Below are 21,082 nucleotides of genomic sequence, written 5' to 3' on the forward strand. Positions count from 1 at the left end.
TTCCCAGAGGTCTGGGTTTTCAGAAAGAGTATTTTTTGTATTCTCTGTGTTTGCATGGGTGCTCAGGGAAACTGTGGAGGTGTATGTATTTCTAGTGGTGGCACTAGTAACTGTGTAAGAATATATTTTCATGATCTGTTGTGCCTGGGTGCTTGAGTGATCTGGCTGTCCGGGCAATACCCTTTTGTGACTATCTGAACCCAGTAGAGAGATCAATGACTCTAAGCTAATGTTTCTTTTCCACCTCTTATGAAGCTGTACTGCTTCTAAATGCAGCTCTGTTTTGTGTAGGTAGATGATGTCAGAACTGCCTGGGTGGGGCATTACAGATGTCTAAGAAATAGCAATAATCAATATTTATAGTTTCACAAAATGTGCATGTATTTAATAGAACATTTCATTCTTCATTTGTGTATGTATGAGAAGCTTGCTTTTCTGTCTCCTGCCATATAAAGAGTTAGCAAGAACAGTGTTTAAAAATGTTCAAACTCTGAGTGATGTTGGTACCAGAGGACAAAACAGATGACTGATGATTTACAAGTGGTAATTGGTCATTAGTGTGTTCATTTAAAACTTAACAGTATGCCTGTGTCTCTTCTCTTTAAGCCTGAAGTTCAAGTACGTCAAGTGGCTGTGAAATTTGCTAGCACAGTGTTCCCTCCGAATCATATCCCATCCAGATACTTACTCCTGTTAGCTGCAGGAGACCCGTAAGTTCTTTTCCTTTGAAGTTATTTTCACATATATACACACACATATCTGTGTTTGCATCCACTATATATTTGGATGCAATGTGAATGCATATATGAATCCTTGAGAGGTGGGCCTGTGCAAACCTCACAAAGTTCAACAAGGCCAAGTTCAAGGTCCTGCACCTGGATAGGGGCAATCCCAAGCAACACAAATACAGGCTGAGCGGAGAATAGATTGAGAGCAGCCCGGAGGAGAAGAACTTGAGGGTGTTGCTTGTCCTTAACATGAACTTGAGGAAAGTCAATCGTATTCTGGTCTGCATCAGAAGAGGTGTGCCCAGCAGGTTGAGGGAGGTGATTCTTCCCCTCTACTCTGCTCTTGTGAGACCCCACCTGCAGTACTGTGTTCAGCTCTGGGGCCCCAACACAAGAAAGGCATGGAGCTGTTAGAGTGAGCCCAGAGGAGACCATGAAGATGATCAGAGGGCTGGAGCACCTCTTCTATGAAGACAGACTGAGAGAGTTGGTCTTGTTTAGCTCAGAGAAGAGAAGGCTCCAGGGAGACCTTAGAGCAGTCTTCCAGTCCCTAAAGGGTGCCTACAGGAAGGCTGGAGAGGGACTCTTTACAAAGCGCATGTAGTGACAGGGCAAGTAGTAATGGCTTTAAACTGACAAAGGGTAGATTTAGATTAGACATTAGGAAGAAGCTCTTTTCTGTGAGGGTGGTGAGGCCCTGGCACAGGTTGCCCAGGGAGGGTGTGGCCCTGGCAGTGTTCAAGGCCAGGTCGGAGAGGTCTTTGAGAAACCTGGTCGTGGAAGGTGTCTGTGCCCATGGCAGGAGGGTGGGAACTAGATGATTGTTAATGTCTCTTCCAACCCAAACTGTTCTATGATTCTATTATATATAATAGAATATATATATATATGTGTGTGTGTATGTGGTTAAGTAGGTATGTATATAAAAACTCATTGAAAATAAAGTATGATAATTTGGAAATTAACCTTTACATAGGAGCATTCTTGGACAGTTCTGTGGAGATTTGTTATTGTGCCTTATGGTCACCTTTGGCTCAGATTCCGAGTCTGCTGACTGATCAGAGACTGCTGTTGGTAAAGCATTTTGTATTAATGATCAGTTGCAACTGTGAGGTAAAACCGAATTAAGTGAAATCACCTTTACAGTAGTTAGAAGTTATTTTTCTTGGCAAATTCTATCAGTCTACTTCTAGCCTGTATTTGCGAAGTGTGAGGAGCATGTACTTGTGAAAGTTTCCATTCTGCTGAGGAGTAATTGACTCATTAAATTACAGCAGTCATTTCATTTGCAGTTTTCTATTACTGCAGTTTAAGTGGTGCGGCTTTTCCCAACTTGCTTTAATTGTTCAAGGTTTTTTTGTGAGTTCCTTGTAACTAAGAAAGGCTAAGTGTATCAATTGCAACAAATTCCTCTGTCATTACAATATTGGCACTGTTTCAGGAGTTGATCTGCTGCTAAGTAGATAACCATAAACCTAGTATGTGTCAGCTGAAGCTTCAATATAGGAAGTGATGGGGAGGAGGAGCAGGTAGGAAAACAAGTATGTGGTAGTCAGGAACTGGTGGTAAAACACTAGCAGGATATAAGAAGAACAGAAGTGGGCTGATGCAAACTGTTTTGCAAAAGCTAATCTTTTTCTTCCCCCTCTTTTCCCCCTCCACCTGTATTTAACAAAGGTTTTTTCCCCTTCCTTAAAAAAATAAAAAAATAAAAAAATCTTATTTAAAAGCTGTTCTGTATCCTCCAGCATCCCAAGATATCTTACTGCTCATTAAAGGCCATTTGTTCTGTGCAAATAACGTCTGTTCACTATCATTTCTTCTGAAAGGAGGGAGGAGGTACATGGAGAAGCTCAGCAGGTGCTGAGAACATTTCCTGGTAAAAATGAAAAGGAGAGTTCTAGGAAGCAGATGCCTTTGTTCCCTGAAATGGTCCATTACATTCAAGATAAGGTATGGTGCTTCTGTCCCTGTAAATGACACGTATATGTCTGATGCTCCGGTGTGTAATAAGTGTGGTCTTCCCTGTATCCATCTCCCTCATCCCCCCTGAGGAGTAAAGTTAGGGAAAATCGCATTGAAGACCACACATGTTACTGCTTTGCCAAGATTAGCAATCATTGTTACCTTCTGCTGGCAATAATTGCAAGAGATCCAAGTGTTAAGTAATAAGGAGACAGATCCTTTAACAAAGAGCTTATTTTGCTTTGATGCTGTTTGTGCAGAAGATGTGTGGAAAAAGGAATCCAGTGTTCAAGGGTCATAATCCAGCACGGTTGCTCACAGACATGTTTGTGAAAAGATGGGAAGATCATTCTCTGGTTGGGCTAGTGAAAAATAATATTGTGCTTAAAACAGGAAAAAACTTCCAGACTAGGAAAGGAGATACTGGAACAAATGAAGAAGTGTGGTTTGTTTACTTTAAATACTTAATTATTTATTTTAATTTTAATTTGTGGAAATAATGGCCATTTAAACGGCCTTTCAGAACTCTAGGGGAATGATTTGCCAAAACCTGTACCACTTGAACTCTTACCTGAGAGATTCCTTATGGAATGTAGTGTACTTTGCTGGTGTACTCTGCTGGTATACTTTGCTGGTGTATGAAGTATTTGAAGCTTTATGAAAAACCTTGTGTTTGTCCAAAGTACTGGTTATTCAAATATATGCAAAAAAAAAAAAAGAAAAAAGAAACCAAGATTGAGTTTTAGATAACACTGTTAAATGACTTCTCCTTGTGGTTAATTTTTAAATTTTTCTTTACTTATGTAATGTCACTAAATAGCTGTGGATCAGCCTAGTTTAATCCCTAATGGGAAAAACAAGATTCCCACACTCCTCAAGGTACATTTCTTTGGTTAGTTATCTCAAAGTGTGAATTTTCACATATCATGAATAATCTGTGAGTGTTGGAGATGTTTGAGAAGTTTGTATACGTTGCTTGGCACAGCAGGCTGAGTACAAAATGACTTCCTGCACAAGTTAGCATCATCTTTCTCTCTCTCTGCAAGATGGTATATATGAAAGAGTAGGACCTGATATGCTGGGTGTGGATGGGAATCCATTCTTCAAGGGAGCCATCTTCTGGTTCCCTAATTCAGGTTTTCACTGATGGTTCTGGATGTCATTGAAGTTACTGTGAAGCAAAAGATCTGTGTGTGTTCAGAAAGATGAGAGTCTGAGTTCTGTGCAACGGCCTTGTGTGTTTATTCAGATGCAAGGCTGCCTTGCTGAAGCCAGCCCGAGAACTTAGGTGTGTATTGCCCAGAGAACAGACATGCTTTTCTGCAGCGTTTGCAGTGGGAGTTACTGGAAACCTTCTGTTTGTATGGTTTCTTGCTGGAATATGCCTGCTTGTCAGAGCTAACATTTCCATGGAAAGGAGTTGGTCACTAGCTGCAGCAGCCTTCTACTTTGCAGGTGGCAGGGTCTGGCTGACTCCCTGGGCTTGGCTGGTGCGGCACAGGGTTCCCACTTCCTGTACTAGGGAAGCCTGACTGCTCCACAGCCTTTGTGGGCAAAGCTGCTGTCTGCAGGCTTCCTGGCTGGCTGTCAGCTGGGGCACCTCAGAGTTTGGAAGTTCATGAGGTATTTTGTTTTTAAATTCTAAGGCAATTCATTTTTCCTCCTGAAGGGAAGAAAGAATGTTGTGCTTGCAGCCCAGAAAGCCAGCCGTATCCTGGGCGGCATCAAAAGGAGCGTGACCAGCAGGTCAAAGGAGGTGATCCTGCCCCTCTACTCTACTCTTGTGAGACCTCATTTGGAATATTGTGTGCAGTTCTGGTGTCCTCAACATAAAAAGGACATGGAACTGTTGGAACAAGTCCAGAGGAGGGCCATGAGGATGACTGGGGCTGGAGCACCTGCTATAGGAAGACGGGCTGAGAAAGTTGGGGCTGTTCAGCCTGGAGAAGACTGCATGGAGACCTCATAGCAGCCTTCCAGTATCTGAAGGGGGCCTACAAGGATGCTGGGGAAAGACTCTTCATTAGGGACTGTAGGACAAGGGGTAACAGGTTAAAACTTAAACAGGGGAAGTTTAGAGATTGATTATAAGGAGGAAGTTCTTTCCTGTTAGTGTGGTGGGGCCCTGGAATGGGTTGCTCAGGGAAGTTGCAAATGCTTCATCCCTGGTGGTGTTCAAGGCCAGGTTGGACAGAGCCTTGGGTGACATGGTTTAGTGTGAGGTGTCCCTGCCCATGGCAGGGGGATTAGAACTGGATTATTTTAAGGTCCTTTCCAACCCTAACTATTCTATGATTCTAATGTTGTCCTCCATCCTCCCCTGCTGTTCTCTCTCGCAAATTCGGTTTCCACTTTGAGTTGATAGGGATGTGAAGTTGATGGACCTAAACTACTATTACCAAGTGCTCTGTGCCCTTCATTGTCATAGAACTGTTGTACTTTTTCAGTTGCTAAGTGGAGGATAGTTATGTCAGCAAAACTTCACTGATCTTTCTGACATTTCTGCTGTTTGTGGGTCTGAATGTTCCGCTCTTAATATATGTGCTGTTGTTTAGGCCTCTCACCAAATGAAAACTCCAGCTAAATATACAACTGGGACTGCATCATTGCCTTTCAATCCTGCCACATTTGGTGAGGTAAGTGTCTGGATTTACTTCCTTATATATGTATACCGTAATTTATTTACAGGACAGTGTAAGAAGCTAACAGTTACCGTAAGTCACCCTATGTTTTACGTTCTAAATTTCCTCTTTGAACAGATGTTGGGATTAACTCTCCATCCCTTTTCTGTCTGAACAGGATTTTCGGGGAGGGTTGGGAGGAAAGTCCCTGAGAGTGCTGCTCCACTGCCTTCTGTGGCATACCTAATGTAATAGCTTGTCAGAGGGAGAAACGGGCAGTCAGGTTTAAAAGTCCCATTATGCTCCGTGGGGCTGTTCTTTTCATAGCAGATTCCCTGGCTTCAGTGATCTGTAAGCACATGCTGTACGCATCATGCTCAGCTGTGATGCCTGGTCTGTATTAACCATGCTTTGGGTTGCATATGAATGCCAGATTGTATAGGGGACAGGCTGAACCACCCGCAAAGGGGTTGCATCAGCTGATGATGATAAACCAAAAATCTGTGTATGATTTAATCATCTGAGAGTGATGCAGGCACCGTAGGGTTGTCTGCTTGCACAGGCATATTGCAGAAATTCTTTGTAAGATTTGTTACACTTTCTATTTGTTCCTGTTTCCATGCTGACTTTTCTGTCTAGATTTGATTAAAGAAGAAACTCTCTTGTTTTGGTTACATTAAATGTAGCATATTCCCTGCTCTTCTATTTTGTCTTCTCCATGTTGTTTCCCAGTGCTCTTGCACTCAGTATCCTGTGTTTTTCTGTTCTGTACTTAGATAGTTCTGTATCTGCGGATGTGTCTTGCTCACAGTGCAGGTGTGGTGCCAACCTCGCAAAGCTTGGCAGATATGCAAGATCAAGCTCCAGCCATTGGACGTTACATAAGAAACCTCATGTCTGGCAACCACGTATCTTTATCTTCCTCCTCCTCTTCAAAAAGTGTAGAAACCAACCCTGTACATACGTATATTGGCCTTCTTCAGCAGCTGTTAACTAATGTTGGAGGTAAGAATCTTTGTGCAGTATTAGCTTGAAGAAAAATCTTCTCTTGCTAGAAGTGAGTTGCCATGTTCAGTGCTTTGAGCTTGGCTGCAGGACTGACTGAGCTGCAACGCTGACTATATGTTCTTCAGTTTAAACTTATTCTCTTCTGTGCTGCTTTGTAGGTAGGAGAAAGCAGGACCACAGAATTGCAGCTTTAAATGCTTTAAAAAAAAAAGACAATTGTGAGGCTGCTGCCGTAACAGCTATGACCAGTGAATGCTGTCTTCCTCACTCTGATAATAGCGTATCTGTGACAAGTGTAGTCTTAAATCACTTGATGCCTTTAGAACAAATTGTTACCAGAATTTTTGCTTCTGTTTCCCTAATATTTCTGAGAAAAAATATACCCTATTATTCCATATTGTTTGTTATCTCTAATGAATTGCAAATGAATGCTTTCAAATGCCTGATACTTCTTAACCTCTTTTTATCACTGCTAGATTGTTGTAAATACTGCGATTGTTTAATAACCTGATTCTTTAATTACTCTTTAGGTTTGCCAGTCATGTATTGTCTTCTAGAAGTTGTTTCAGTGTATCCAGAAAAACTAGCCACCAGATTTGTAGACAAAATGGATTGGATAAAGGTATATTGAAAATTTACATATTTTGGTTTATTTCTGAGGGTGGAGTGGGTTTGGCATTAGCAAAACCTGGCATTTTCCCATGGTGGAATGGAGTATTATTTCCAAGTATGCACTTATTTTAAAATCTGGTATTTCTACTTAGAGCCAACACTTCATGAAATGTTGTATGTAGCAGGATGGGGAAGCTATGTTTTGATTCTTTTGTTTTACCAGTTTTGTTAACTGACCTATATCTTCAGGGTAATCTGTCATGGATCCTGTTGGTATAGTCAGTCAGTTTTTCCCCTTGATCAGAAGATCCATTAAACAGTACAAGAAAACTGAAAACAGAATTCTTCCAGTGGGAAGATGTGAGTGACTTTTCGGAAAATGAGATCAGTTAGATCCTTAATTGTTTTAGAGCCCTTTCTGTAGAGGTGTTTTTATGTTTTTATTAGCCTCAAACAAACAAAAAAAAGATAAACTGGAACCTGTTTGAGAATAAGCCAAAGATAATTCTGCTTTCTCTAGATTCTCTTCTCAGGCAGCTTCTTGTTTTTTCATGGTTTGCTTCAAGCATCCAGGATTTGCTAAGCTCTTACAGGTTGCCTTCAATTTCATTGGGAATCTGGCAGAAAATAATGCTTGGTTGCATTAAAGAAAAATTAGAATGTGTTACAATAATTTCTCCTGCTGATATCTGTGCTGCATTGCACTGTATACAGTTTACCACATCTCATTTAAGTGCAGGTATGAACCTTAGAGGATTTAAACATTCTCCATTTCAGTATTGTGTATTTTTTGGAGAAAAACCTGATTTTTCTTTGGCCTGGTATACATTAGCAAAATAAAGCTTCTAGGTGTGGTAACTGATAGTACTTCATTCCAGAAATACTGTTGTGAAGCATCCTTTAGGATATTTCACTTTGCCAAGTGGAAGGATCAGGTCCAGGAGGTTGTTAGAAGTCAGCTGTGTTATCTGATATATGTCTTGAGTTGAACTTAAGAGTTATGTTTCATGAGCCTGACAGATCTCGTTTCTTGTTTGCTTGGATCATTTTTGCTGCCTTTGTGATGGCACAAATTTTTCACAGGAGTTTGTTGCATTATATGTCAAATTAATCCAGAGGTAAGATTGTATCTTAACAAATTACCTGATGCTTCCCGAGTTCAACTTTTTAACAATTCACATAATAGAAGATCTCTAATACAAAGTGGAAGAGTGCACTGAGAGCTGTGCTTTCCTGGACAACTTTTTTTTTGGCACCATTCGATTTAATTGATTTAACTTCTTGAGGTTTGTGTTTTTTTTTTGTTGTTTTAATCCCTTGATTAATAAAAAGCAAATGGAAGCCTTCCAGTAGCTCTTGAAAAATAGTGTCTTTGGGAGGCTTTTTAGCTCTGTGTGAATTCAAAACATGGAAACTTTTCTGAATATGAATTCATCCAAGCATTCCAGTAACGTGTTAGTGCAGAGCTGGTGGGTAGCCCTCTTGTGGCTAGTAGTAATCTTCCTCCTGAACACTGAGCATTCAATGAGTGCTTTGCTGAATTGAGTGCTTTCTTTCTAAGTGGTAATGCTGCTGGTTTAAAGAGTGGTTTCTGAGGTAAGTACTATTTATGTAGCTGCATGACAGTTGTGCTTGTGTATCGAAGCTCTGTATGAACAGACCATATGAGAAGCTGCTTCCTTATTTTATGTTTCTTTTTAAAAACTCCTGCAGAGTCTGATGAACACAAACAAAGAAGAAATGCGCGAGCTTGCAGCCCTGTTCTATTCTGTGGTGCTGTCTACCATGTCTGGAGATGAGCTTAGGGCCTCCTTGGAGCAGCTGATTAAGATGACGAAAGACAACCATGTAACTACCTTTCTTTGTCTGCTTCTTATTTTTTCTCGTCTCATGTAACTGATGGGAAATATCACAGTATGTCTGGGATGTATTAGCCTTAATCTGAGTCTAAAATTAACTAGCTGATATCCAGTCGGACTGTGAGAAGGGATTTTTGTTGTAGGTGAGTGCAACAGATCTTTAAATAAACTAATCTCTGAAGCTGTTGTTAAGGTCAGAAGGATTTCCTGGAGGCAGTTCCTAAGCAAAGGCAGCACCGTCACATATTTAACCAGTCTTAGCCAGCTTAAATATTCCTCATCCTCTTGAATAGTAATGGGTCAAACTATCTACCAGTTTACCATTTTTTGTGAGCAACTACAGGTACCAAAGAACTAAAAAGTATTCTTAATAACCCCTCGCCTCCTGAGCCGTAGCTGCTCCCTGGCTCCTCATCAACTCAGGGTCTTGTCCTGCCAGCCGCCTTTCCCTGCTGGGGGCTGACTTCTTCCCTCCCACTCCACATGGACTGCTCAGCAATCCTCCACCAGTCTATGACTACATAGGTTTGCCTGCCTACTGCCCTCCAGCAGCTCCTTCCGACTCCCATTAACCTTATCTCTGCATTTTGCTACTATGAGCTTGGAGGAATCCTGAAATCACATTGAAAAAGTTTCTGTGCTGGTGTGTCTTGAATCCTGAAAAGGAGGGAAAATATTAGTATTTTAGGTTAGATTTCCCCAAAGTGTTTTTATATCAGTCTCTCCTAATGACTTAATGGGCTGCTATTTTACATCACAAGTAACAGACTCAAATGCTGACAAGTAGTGCTGATCACTGTACATTGTAATTAACAAGCAGGATTTATTTTGTATCTGCCAAAGTGGTCTCATTGCTCTGTTTCACCTAGACAAGCTAGATTGAGGATCTGATCCAACTTGTGATGAAAACCAGATACATTAACTAAGTTGAGTTTAAGCCCCTGCCTCCTTCTTTTTCTTTCTTTTTTAAATTATTTTTTTTAATTAAGGTAGCATTTAACTCAGCATTATTTCTGCACAGAATCCTTTCATTAGAAGTCACCTGTTGGAATGAGCACCATCATTAGGTAGTCTCAGCACCAAGTCAGCATTGGAGAAATTGCTGTTTGTGACATTAATTGTAATAATTAGGTTTCACAGCCTGTGGCCATTTGAACTGTATAAAGGCATTACCTTCAGTATTTATAGGTCAAGTATGTTCTCATTCTTAGCAATATAAATCTGGAGTAATTCCCCTTTACTATTGTTTACCAAAGAATACATTTAATCCCCTTAATCTGAGTATGTCCAATTTTTAAGTAGAGACAGCGTTGTGTTATCTTAGTAGACTTGTGAAGGTGAACTTACAAATCAGATGAGTTGGATTTTTACTACTTATTTTTGTCTAGCTACCAAAGGGTGGGTTTTAGGAATGTCATTGCTGGTGATAAATTCTTAATCTGTCCTCCTAAGCCTCTTTTAAGTTTCATTAATTTATCTTAGAAGACTCCATCCATCAGAGAGCACTAGAAATATTAAGCTCTTTGTCGTTGCACTATGTGTTAGAACTCCATGTTAGGACTGAAGAGTTCAGTTCACTCTTCAGGGTGCCTCCTCATCTGGCTTGTCCATCTGTGCTTTTAAGTCAGAGTTTTGTGCAAAGTGTTACTTACTTACTTTGAAAATGAGATTTTCTGCACTACTGGTGTTGTCTCTAGAGTCCGGAGGTCCAACATGGATCCTTGTTGGCTTTGGGATTTACAATTGGAAGGTACTTGGCCAAAGGGAAATGCAGAACAAGGGAGCTACATAATGCAGAACAGCCAAACACTGCCGTCATGCCGGATCAAGAACAGCTCATAAAGTCAACGACAGAGACAATAGGTAACTTCCTGCCTAAGACTTTGCCACATATAACAGTTGTTTTTTGGACCACCCCAGGCTGAGGACTTTTCCAAGATATTCAGCCCATTGATTCTATAATCTTGGGTTTACTTTCTGTGGTAGAATTTACAGTGTATAAAAATGACATCATATTAGGTGTATGGATGTAACCCTTTTCAACAAGAATTAGGTGGACTCTTAGCTCATAGACTTAACATAGTAGAATTAGGGGTAGTGCCACTGCCTAGACTCCTCTCAGTCTCCTTTTACTTGGATTTTGTTCCAGCATAATGCTTCCTACCACTGTAGAGGAGATAAATACTTTGCTTCTTGTATGGGTAAAATATAAGTGCCTGCCTGACCACTGCTAAATAATAAAATTCAAGCCATCCTGTTTTGCTTTTTCCTGTAGGTTCTTTTCTGGACAGCACCTCTCCCTTTCTTGTGGTAGCTGCTTGTACAGCTCTTGGGGAGATTGGAAGGAATGGCCCCTTGCCAATCCCCAGTGAAGGACCAGGATTCACAAAGCTTCAACTTGTGGAAAGTTTATTGGCTCGAATCCCTTCCAGCAAGGAAACAAATAAGGCAAGATTTTGTAGTGTTGTTATGATTCCTGTTCATTTCTGGAATGCTCTGTCCCCAGGTTTATGTATTATCTGCCAAACTCAGCCCCTCTTTTTAAAAAATAATTAGGTTTATCACTGGTTTTAGTGAGTCAGAATTAGGCTAAGGGTTTTCCAGTTTTGTGTCACTGTTGGTTGGATGTGCTTTCTGTAGTCATAATCAGGAGCTTACTGGATGAAAACTACAAATGGTCATAATTTTAATAAAAGAAAAAATCTTTTACCTGGAAATAATCCTCAAAGGTTAACAGGACATTTGTTTTGATCTGTGTTCTGGAAAAAAGGTGCACTGATTGATCTAATAAGTGTTTTGCATGACTGACTTCTGGTACCTTAAATGAAACTTCAAGCAAGGCTGAGAAAGTGGGTTGAAAGTATATCTTCTGGACTCTACAGGAAGGTTTTGTGATTGAGTTTGTTTTTTGTTTGTGTTTAAAGATGAAGGAACGAGCAATACAGACATTAGGTTACTTCCCAGTGGGAGATGAAGATTTTCCCCACCAGAAGCTACTGTTGCAAGGTTTAATGGATTCTGTGGAGGTGAGGCACTGTCAATGTATTTTTCTTTATACTGTGGTGGGTATTTCTACTTAAATGCTTTTTATACACTCTTGAGACAGATTTTACAAGGGAAGTTATCTTTTTGTAGTAGTCCCTCTGGGTTCTTTAAAACTGCCTTGAAACAGAGAGCGGGGGTAGGTTTGGGGCTTGTAAAATGTTTTATATCATGGTTTAAAAACTTGCCAGTTGAGGTCTCTGGGGCGAATATGTATTCCACTTTAGGAGAACTAACTAACTGTATGTGTAAAATCTTGAGAAATTATACTAATGAAGCCATAGGTTTGTACTTTAGCCTGAAAAAGTACCCTAAAAATAGATAATATAAATATATCTTCTTTTTTATCTGAACTGCATCAACTGATACATCTTGCTTGCATTATGAGCTTTGTTTATAGGAAAACATGTATCTGTTGTCAGTCTAAATATATCAGTGTAGTATACTGGTTTCATGGTACTTCAGAGCTCCTATACATTTTACAATATACCAGACAGCAAAATTAAACAGTCAAGGAGCTTTTCAGGGTTCTTAATTTACCGGGTTTTTGACCTTTCTTCCTTGTTCATACTAACATAGGGTTCAGCATTGTTGAAGCAGCTGTTGAGTATCAGATAGGCTGGCTTTGCTGAGTACTCCAATTCTATGTGCTCAAACAAGCAAGAATAGTAAGAACATTGTTTACACAAACAGAAAATGATGTTTCTGAGTGCTATGTTTATCTCCTGTAACTGTATAGAGACTTTACATATTCCTTTATAAAATATGTATTGGGAAAAAAATCCCAGCAAAACAACAAACAAAAACCCAAGCCAAACCCAAACAATGTATCTTAGATTGAAGGAAGCTAAAGGCTTGCTTCTCAAAATGCCTGTGCATTTTGTGCTCCCAGAGAGTAAGGAAAACAATCTAGTAGGCACCAAGCAGGTACAGAAATCTGTTCTTATGACCCAAGATTCATAAATAATGACAAAAAAAGTGGCGGAGTTCAACACATTCTGTTTCTGAGAGCTTAGAGAGTAGAGGAAGAGGATAGAGAAGTAAAGCAAAGTATTGTCTGAATTATTTTAATGTGAATAACAGATTTGTGCATCTCTTATTAATGATCAACTTCTGGATGGAACTTCAGGAGAATCTTTTACTACTGCACAGCAAAGCTGCAGTAGTTTTTGTTGATGCCTGGCAGTCTTGTTCTAATTTTGTTTTATTTTCATCCTGTCTCTCTAATTCTTTCTGTGCTGTGCTCTGCTAAGTTGAACTTCTGCAGAGACTAGCAAATGCTCTGTAGGAGATACACTTTAAGTGTGGAAATTCTAGCTCTTACCATTCCTTTTGGAGAGTCTGAAGCTGGATAAGTTTCCTTACCAATCTCAATGGATGTGACTTGCCACATAGTCTCAGCAGTTCACCAAAAGTGGGTGGGATTGGAAGAGAGACTGTGGTTCTGTGGAGTACATGCCAAAAGTTTTGGTGTGTGTTCAGGGCTGTCAGTAAGGCTCTTGTGTTTTTCAGGCCAAACAAATAGAACTGCAGTTCACCGTTGGTGAAGCTATTACCAGTGCTGCTGTAGGGACAAGCTCGGTAGCTGCACGTGATGCATGGACAGTCACAGAGGAGGAATATATCCCTCCTTCAGGTAGGCTTTGTTAATACAGAGGATGGGTTGAGGAACATAGACTCTCTCAGTTATAGTCTAACACTGAACTTCATAACTTTATTTCTGTGGTGGTTGATTTTATAACCATAGAAGTAAGAGATATTTTGTGTTTGTTCATGCTGGTTATATACAGGTCATTTCACCTCTTAAGTCCCATTTGCTCAGAGGTTAGAATCATAGAATCATAGAATCGTTAGGGTTGGAAAGGACCTTAAGATCATCTAGTTCCAACCCCCCTGCTGTGAAGACTTTATTTCATGCGCTGTTTACATGTGCTGTTAAATAGCTTCTTCAAATCTAATTCGTGCCACTTGACACTGAATTTCTTTTATTATTTCATTTTGGTTTGTCATGTTGGGTTAGTTTCAGGTTTAACATACATAAATCTTTCAGAATATCGTTCTGAAGCCTGCACTGGGAAATAGGGTTATGACATTAAATTGCAAGCATTTCCAGCAACTTGGAATTATATGATTAAGTGACATATCAGCCTCAGACCTGCACACAGGTTTTTTAATGTTGTGAGGGTGGTTTTAGATCTCTTAAGTGTGCACAAAGCTCAGCATGTACAGAACAGGGTTAGAAACTGAACCTTGCCATGCTCCAGAAGTTTTGACTCCTAACGGAAAGAGCACTAAGTCTTACGCAGCATGAACTGACAGCCTCTTTTTGGCCACAGGCTCTGAAATGCTTTTATGAAGGGTTAGGAGGACTCTATTCAGTGTTTCTATTAGTAGTCACTTTCTTAGTGACTCCAGTGAATGCTTTTCCTAAATAAGCAGAGATTAAGGTGTCATCTAGGTACTCATGGGCTAACTAGATTTTTTCATTGCTGCTGCACATTATGTTGGAAGTAAAGATGAGTGTGTCTGGTTCTCAAAGCTCCCCTTCTTCCCTCCACCTTTCTTCTTTTCATATAGATTTGAAAGGGAATGATGTGGTTCCCTGGGTCCTAGACCTTATTTTGAACAAGCACATAATCAGCCCCAACCCACACATTAGGCAGGCAGCTTGCATCTGGCTTCTGTCAATGGTGAAGAAGCTGAGCACACACAAAGCAATTAAGGTAAGAAATATGCCCTTTCCTGATGCTGGCTTCTTGTCCCTGTTTTTACCTCTTGCTTCCTTTCTCTCCCTTCGTTCTACTTCACTTCCATTGCCCTTTTTTCCCTAGTGCTGGTGCAGTCCTTACTGAGATTTTTTGAGACATGGCTTATCTTTTGTCACAAGGAGAACATACTAACTGGCAGATGAATGAGGCTTTTCGGCACCTTTGTAAATTTCTGACCTGGCACTCAGATCAGAGTGAGCATAATGTAAATGCCTTTTGTAAGGTGAAGGAGCAGGACATCCTCTCTTGTGGAGGAGAGGTTGGGGTCTGTGCCATTCTTAGGATTTATTTTTGGAAATGTTAAAAGGAGGTCTAGGAGGTGAAGAAGGGGGAGAATTTCTGGACTCATTTGTTTCAGAAGTTATCACAACTTTGGTACCAAGGAACAGCTGTTGCATGATCCATGTACTGTGTATTTAATAATATTTAGGGTGCTTGTCTATAATAAGAGAATATAAAAGATCCTATACAAGGACTTAATAAAGCCTTACCAGCCAAAATGTTCTCTTCCTGCATAGAGGTACTACAGACTGTGGTGGGACCATGTAGTAGCCATCTTGTGCTCTTCAGGTAAAGAGCTTTGGGACAATAGGTGCTTTGCAATTGTAAGCTGTTATATGTAAAACCTTGCCGCATATTATACTAATCTAAACAATGGACCTTGTGGGAGTTGGCCAAATCCACTAGTTTGGGGATGAAGAAAAGTGTCCTCACGCACAGGATAGCCCCATCTTGCTGCAAGCCAGATTTACAATGCATTACTGACATGTATTAGGCAAGGAGAATAAAATATGTTTACTAATGGCATGGTAGTTTTAGAAAGGTGCTGGAAAAATAACTTACCTTACAGTAACAGAACTGTCAGTCAGGCTCCTGCTTACCTGTCTGGAAAGGAGAGCAGTTCTTGTAGGTGTAGCTCAAATAGGCAGCTCCACTGAGACAGTAGTCTCTATTTATCTGTTCGGAACTTGAGACCAGATGAAGGACCCAAAACCTGAGATAAAAATAATAATGTCCTTTTTTTCTCATCTTACAGTCTCATCTCAAGGATATTCAAAGTGCGTTTGTTTCAATTCTGTCAGATAGTGATGGTAAGTGCTATCACATGTTAAGGATTGTGTCTTTTCGTAGGCATTTAACAGGATGGAGGGAATTTTTGAACTGCCAGAAAGTCACCTACATGCCCTCTGTCAGTCAGCATTAAAAGACGACTGAAGAAACATCCCATTTCTGATGTAATAGGAATGATTTCTAGTCATTGCATGTAGAGATAAGAAGCAGCTTTTTCTGTGCTTTGCTAACCAAATACATCTTTTTCTGCATTTGCCCCTTCAAACTGTAATAGCAGAAAATGTTCATTGATTCTTCTATTCTGCTTTGGACAGTAGGATGTGTATTGCAGAGTTCTGCATGGACAGGAACTCTTAAGCCCTCTATAAGCTAGCAGATTTTGGTTTGTACGTCTTCCCGTGGCTGCTAGTGGAAAGGGAGGTAGCTGGCAGCCTATCCAAAACTCACTGAAGTTGGAGAGAGTATTACCACTAACTTTGCTGAACTTCAGGGGCCAGCAGCATGTCAGAATACTCTTGGAATTTTCTCTGCTCTTTCAAAACCTGTAGTGACAATATTAACATGAAGATGTCCCCTAGTTCAGAACAAATTGTTGCTTCAGAATGCAAAGCTTGTGTCTTGCCAGACTAGATCTGCTCTAAAATGGAAACCTGTGAACTGCAGCACAGAGCTGTTTTTGCTAGATCATGATTTTGGTTGAATCTTGTTTTTGAAATTTGTTTGTTACTTAATTACATGCTTATCATTAATTTTACCTTGTAAAACCTCTTGCAGAGCTTAGTCAAGATGTTGCTTCAAAAGGTCTTGGGCTGATATATGAGCTAGGAAGTGAAGAGGATCAGCAAGAGCTAGTCACGACACTTGTTGATACCCTTATGACAGGGAAAAGGTACAGTGAACTCAGAATAAAGTGAGAATATTCTGAGCAGTATGTTTGATGGGAACAAAAATGTGCCTCTCGTGTGTGGAAAAAGATGTTTTGAGGTGAAGGGCATGTCAATATCCATGTATTCCTAGTGGGTCAGACTCAGACATTTCTTAATTCACCTTAGAGTTGTTGTCACTGAATTTGTTCTGGTTTTGTTCCATTCAACAAAGCTTCAAAATCATTTAGTCCTGATTCAAATCAGTTGGGGTTTTGTTGGATTTCCAGAAGGAAATTGTGTAATTGCAAAGGACAATGTATGATGTGAATGTTGCAGAATTGGGAACTTGCTTGTGTCTGAAATGTACCTTTTGCTGGGGAAGTGTGAGTGGTCGCTTGTTAGTTTTAGTGTGAAAAATGCTGGTCTTCCAGGAGTCCTGGCAAGTAATTCTGTTGGTCAGTGCTGAAAATGCTCTTTAACAGCCCACTCCCTCTAACCTAGTGTGGATGTGGCTGCTGTAAGTGACATAACCTAGGTTGGGAGTGTTGGGATCCAGTGGTGGTAAACAGGAAGAATTAAGATGGATGGAAATAGGATTTTTTTTTTTTTTTCATTTTAAAGTATAGATTTGCTGTGCAGAAAATAAAAAGACATCATTCAGTGTTTTGACTTTTTACCTCCTAACTCCTCAGCAAAGCCCTCACTTTCTGCAGCATCTGTTTAATGTTACACATGATGCAGGTTAATGAGGTTACTTATAAATTCTGTAGCTTTGCACACGTGTGTTTTCTGTGGGACTGGAACTGGAAGAATGGGAAGCTACTGGAGTAATGAAGGAAAACAAACTTGACCTGCAGCATGCAGTCCATTAAAGGGTAGATTTTTGGTTTAGCTAATACTGGACCTCTTTTCTACCAGAGCCAAACATGAGATGACTGGAGAAACTGTGGTGTTTCAGGGTGGCCTGAGCAAAACCCCAGATGGGTAAGTTTACTGATGGTCTCAATGGCAGGCACATAATCAGTGCTGAAACAATATTCCCTTGCTTACAAATCTACTTCCTGAGCTTTTTGTTCCTCATTGTTCTCTGAGTTACCATAACTATTTTCTGGTAGTACAGATGAGATATTCACTTCTCTCTCGTTTAGGCTGTGAGTTGACTATAGCTTTACCTATTATGGCATTTGTGTAGCTAAAAATAGTGACACTGATTTCCCTTTTGCTTTCCAAAGTCAAGGCCTTTCTACCTACAAGGAGCTTTGTTCACTGGCTAGTGATCTCAATCAACCAGACTTGGTGTACAAATTCATGAATTTGGCCAACCATCATGCCATGTGGAATTCTCGAAAGGTAATTTGCTGCTTTCATACCATTTACATTCCCACTATGAACTCCAGAAACAATAACTGCCTTTCTCTAGCTCTGGTTATATGAAATATGGATAATTGCACAGGGAGGACATTTGTTGATGCTTTGGTGTCAGGTCCAATGCAAATTTATCTGCCTGAAGAACAAATTTAAGATTACTTGAAATTCTTAAAACAAAACATTGGTATCACAGGGTTCATATCATCCTGCATTCCTCTCTATATCAACTGGGATCCTTCCTTTTTACTTTTGAGTGTGCTTGGGAGCCAGATCTTGATGTGTTCCAACAGTGAGATAACATTTTCAAAGCTGGATAAATTTGCAGATGCCAGAGTGATTTTTTTTTTTTTTTTTTAATGTAAAAAGAGCAAAAAATATTCAGGAACAGGTTGCGAAGAAGACAATTGACAATACACAAGTTTAATCATTGTTGTCAAAGCATTCTTTTTCAAGTCAAGTTTGATATTTTAGAGCTATAGGGACCTTTAGCAAAGCCAAAATACTCTTGGATCCATATCCTGCTTAAAAAAGTATCATCATAAACTTGAAGATTTAAGTACACTTTTCAGAGCTTTAAGTTGAGGGTTATTTCATTAGCTTTACATAAGCGTGGAAAATCTTTCCTCTGGAAAGGAGGCAGAGCACCTTTCGTGTGTTTTCATGCAGAAGACTCTGGTAGCTGCATCTACTGTATTGCACCTTTTGTGCTCTTTCATGCTTGCTGCCTGACGTTTTGAGTCTCTGGAAACACCACTTGGTGCAAAAATAAAAACGCCCCAGCATTAACTTTCATCCAGAGTTTGACAAGTTGACACGTCTCTCAAGGCTTGTCTCTTTTTGCATTGGCACTTGAGACGCACAGGAGCACGATTAGGCTCCAGATCCTCATGGAATTTCACCAGCTAGGATGAGTCAAGAAATTCGACTCAGTGACTGAGTAGGCTGAGCTTTGGAATTTGAGTTTGCAGTATCATTTAAGTTGGAGGGGCATCTGGAAGTCTGTGCTTCAAACCTCCATACAAGAGTGAGTCAGAGCAAGCTGTTCAGGGCCTTGCAGATGATGCCTCCCTTTTCTTTATACTTTCTGCAACCCCTTGCTCCTCACAGCAGTAGTTCTAGCTGAGGGGGTGCCTTTATTACTCTTCTTTTTTTAGATTAACCCAGACAGCATATCTTGCCCTGTGAAATCCTTAGAGTGGGATTTTCAGTGGCAGCCTTTGACACCGCATAGCGGGAAACATGAAATCAGTAGACACTCAATGCACTGACCTGTATTGAACAATTTAGTTTTGGGCTATCCTGCATCAATTCCACTGTGTTAGATTTGAGAGCGGAATTGAGAGTGGTGAAGAAAGAAAGAAAAGAGGGTAGAAGAATATTTGAGTTTCATTATAGATGGAGGCAAAATTATAATCCCCAGAATTTTCAGATTGTAGAGATAAAGTGGAGTTGTTTTATTTTTAGTTTCTCAGTTCCTAAGTTAATCTAATCTAATCGTAAGTGCAGCAAAGTTGCAGGGAAGCAGTGGCCCAGTCACCGGTCTTTCCCAGAAAGAATCTCTTCTGGAAAAACATATTCAAATCTTCATAATTTTAATTCTCCACCATCACTTTTTGCAAACAAGGTCAGTCAGTATCTTGAAGGTTGGAGAGAAGGAACTTTAGTACTAATATGTTGACTGTTGAGTGTGATTGTATGCTTAAGATCAGTGTGGTACTGTAGCACTGATGGGGGACTGATTCTGGTAACATTTTACTCATTTTGATTTGGTCTAAATCTGAACTGTATCTGTCAGTTTGCCTCTGGTGATGGTGTACTCAGAAGCAATGACTGAACGAGTGAGTGTTGTTTCAGCAAATACTCTCTTGTAATTTCAGGGAGCAGCTTTTGGTTTTAATGTGATAGCTGCCAAGGCTGGAGAGCAGCTGGCTCCATTTTTGCCCCAGCTTCTTCCCCGGCTATACCGTTACCAGTTTGACCCCAATGTGGGGATTCGACAGGCAATGACCAGCATTTGGAATGCCTTGGTCACCGACAAGACGATGGTGAGTGAGCTGCAAAGTGCAGAATTGGTGGGTTTGCTGCTAGCCAGCAGTGTCTCGGAGATCCTTATTGAACAGTTGTGTCTTCTGAAAGAAGGGGCTATGCAGGAAGGGGTGAGGTATTGTCCTGCGGAGAAAGAGGCACTAAAATCTGTGGATGAGCTGGAGGGTGCACAGAGGAGGATGCTCCTATATATATGAAAGAATAATCACAGATCTTGTTTGTGCAGCCTGCTGTAAAATTTATGATTTACTTGAATTGCAGTCTTTCCACACTTGGATATTGTTTTCATATTGCTTATGAGAAGCTCTTCAGGAATTCTTATGCCCTAAGATGCCCTTCTTAGAGCAAGAGCATCTAAATACGATTCCTCAGTTTTTAAGTGGGAGGAAGCCCATGGGAAGCAGCTTCTCTGAGACAAGTTTAGGAATAAATGATTTTTGTGAGATGCCATTGCTGTACATCTGTGATTGCAGCTGCATCTAAACAGTTCAGTTGATAAAGGACTGAGGGACTTCCTCTTTTCTTGTCTTCTCTGTCACATTAAGCCCTCAAGCGGTGCAGGAAATGGCATGTTTAAAGCAAAGTCAGAGTAAGTTTGCATGGGGTCAGATCTGGGAATTATTAATTCATCTGCTGTGGCTACAGGCAGGTTGTACTGTTCAAAAGAAACTTTTCTTCTTCGCAGTACAAGACAAGGATGAATTGTCCATGCTTGTTTCATTTTTTTGCCTTTTTTTCTAATAATAGGTTGATAAGTACATGAAGGAAATTCTTGAGGATTTGATCTGTAACCTAACCAGCAGTCTGTGGAGGATCAGGGAGTCCAGGTATTGCTAGAAAAAGTAACATATTCTTTTGAACTCTGTTCTTTTCTTCATCACAAATCTGTTAACCTGAAGAAGTTGAGGGGGGAAAGAGGACACATCCTTTCATCAAGATAGAGCCTGGTCTAGTAGTCTGCACTTGAAGTGTAATAAAATCTTGAAGCTATTTGCTTCATTGAGCCTGAAATTTGTTATTGCATGTGGCTTGAAGTGATACTAAACAGCATTTGCTGAAGGAGGAGTTCTCTGGTCACAAAGTTCTTGCCTGTCCTTGGACCTGAAATATTGCTTAATATTAGAAAAC

At 40.3% G+C, this 21,082-nt stretch overlaps 1 protein-coding gene across 4 annotated transcripts in view; it reads left to right on the forward strand.

Annotated features, from left to right (window-relative positions):
* Positions 1 to 21,082, forward strand: part of ECPAS (Ecm29 proteasome adaptor and scaffold) — a 65,248-nt gene that overhangs the window by 26,640 nt on the left and 17,526 nt on the right. For 3 of the 4 annotated variants that reach the window (XM_061455126.1, XM_061455125.1, XM_061455128.1), the window contains 17 exons: positions 607 to 710; positions 2,558 to 2,681; positions 5,249 to 5,329; positions 6,091 to 6,319; positions 6,853 to 6,944; positions 8,648 to 8,782; positions 10,491 to 10,656; positions 11,069 to 11,241; positions 11,718 to 11,819; positions 13,348 to 13,471; positions 14,413 to 14,558; positions 15,640 to 15,694; positions 16,449 to 16,563; positions 17,459 to 17,524; positions 17,773 to 17,890; positions 19,786 to 19,953; positions 20,702 to 20,781. In XM_061455126.1, the coding sequence (XP_061311110.1) occupies positions 607 to 710; positions 2,558 to 2,681; positions 5,249 to 5,329; positions 6,091 to 6,319; positions 6,853 to 6,944; positions 8,648 to 8,782; positions 10,491 to 10,656; positions 11,069 to 11,241; positions 11,718 to 11,819; positions 13,348 to 13,471; positions 14,413 to 14,558; positions 15,640 to 15,694; positions 16,449 to 16,563; positions 17,459 to 17,524; positions 17,773 to 17,890; positions 19,786 to 19,953; positions 20,702 to 20,781 (2,078 nt within the window). The remainder of the gene's footprint in view (positions 1 to 606; positions 711 to 2,557; positions 2,682 to 5,248; positions 5,330 to 6,090; positions 6,320 to 6,852; positions 6,945 to 8,647; positions 8,783 to 10,490; positions 10,657 to 11,068; positions 11,242 to 11,717; positions 11,820 to 13,347; positions 13,472 to 14,412; positions 14,559 to 15,639; positions 15,695 to 16,448; positions 16,564 to 17,458; positions 17,525 to 17,772; positions 17,891 to 19,785; positions 19,954 to 20,701; positions 20,782 to 21,082) is intronic. The other variant, XM_061455127.1, reaches the window with a different exon arrangement.

Source organism: Pezoporus flaviventris, unplaced genomic scaffold (genome assembly GCF_033815535.1).
Source record: "Pezoporus flaviventris isolate CSIRO_AGI_PZ_B2104156 unplaced genomic scaffold, CSIRO_AGI_Pfla_v1 ptg000018l, whole genome shotgun sequence".
Lineage (NCBI taxonomy): Eukaryota > Metazoa > Chordata > Aves > Psittaciformes > Psittacidae > Pezoporus > Pezoporus flaviventris.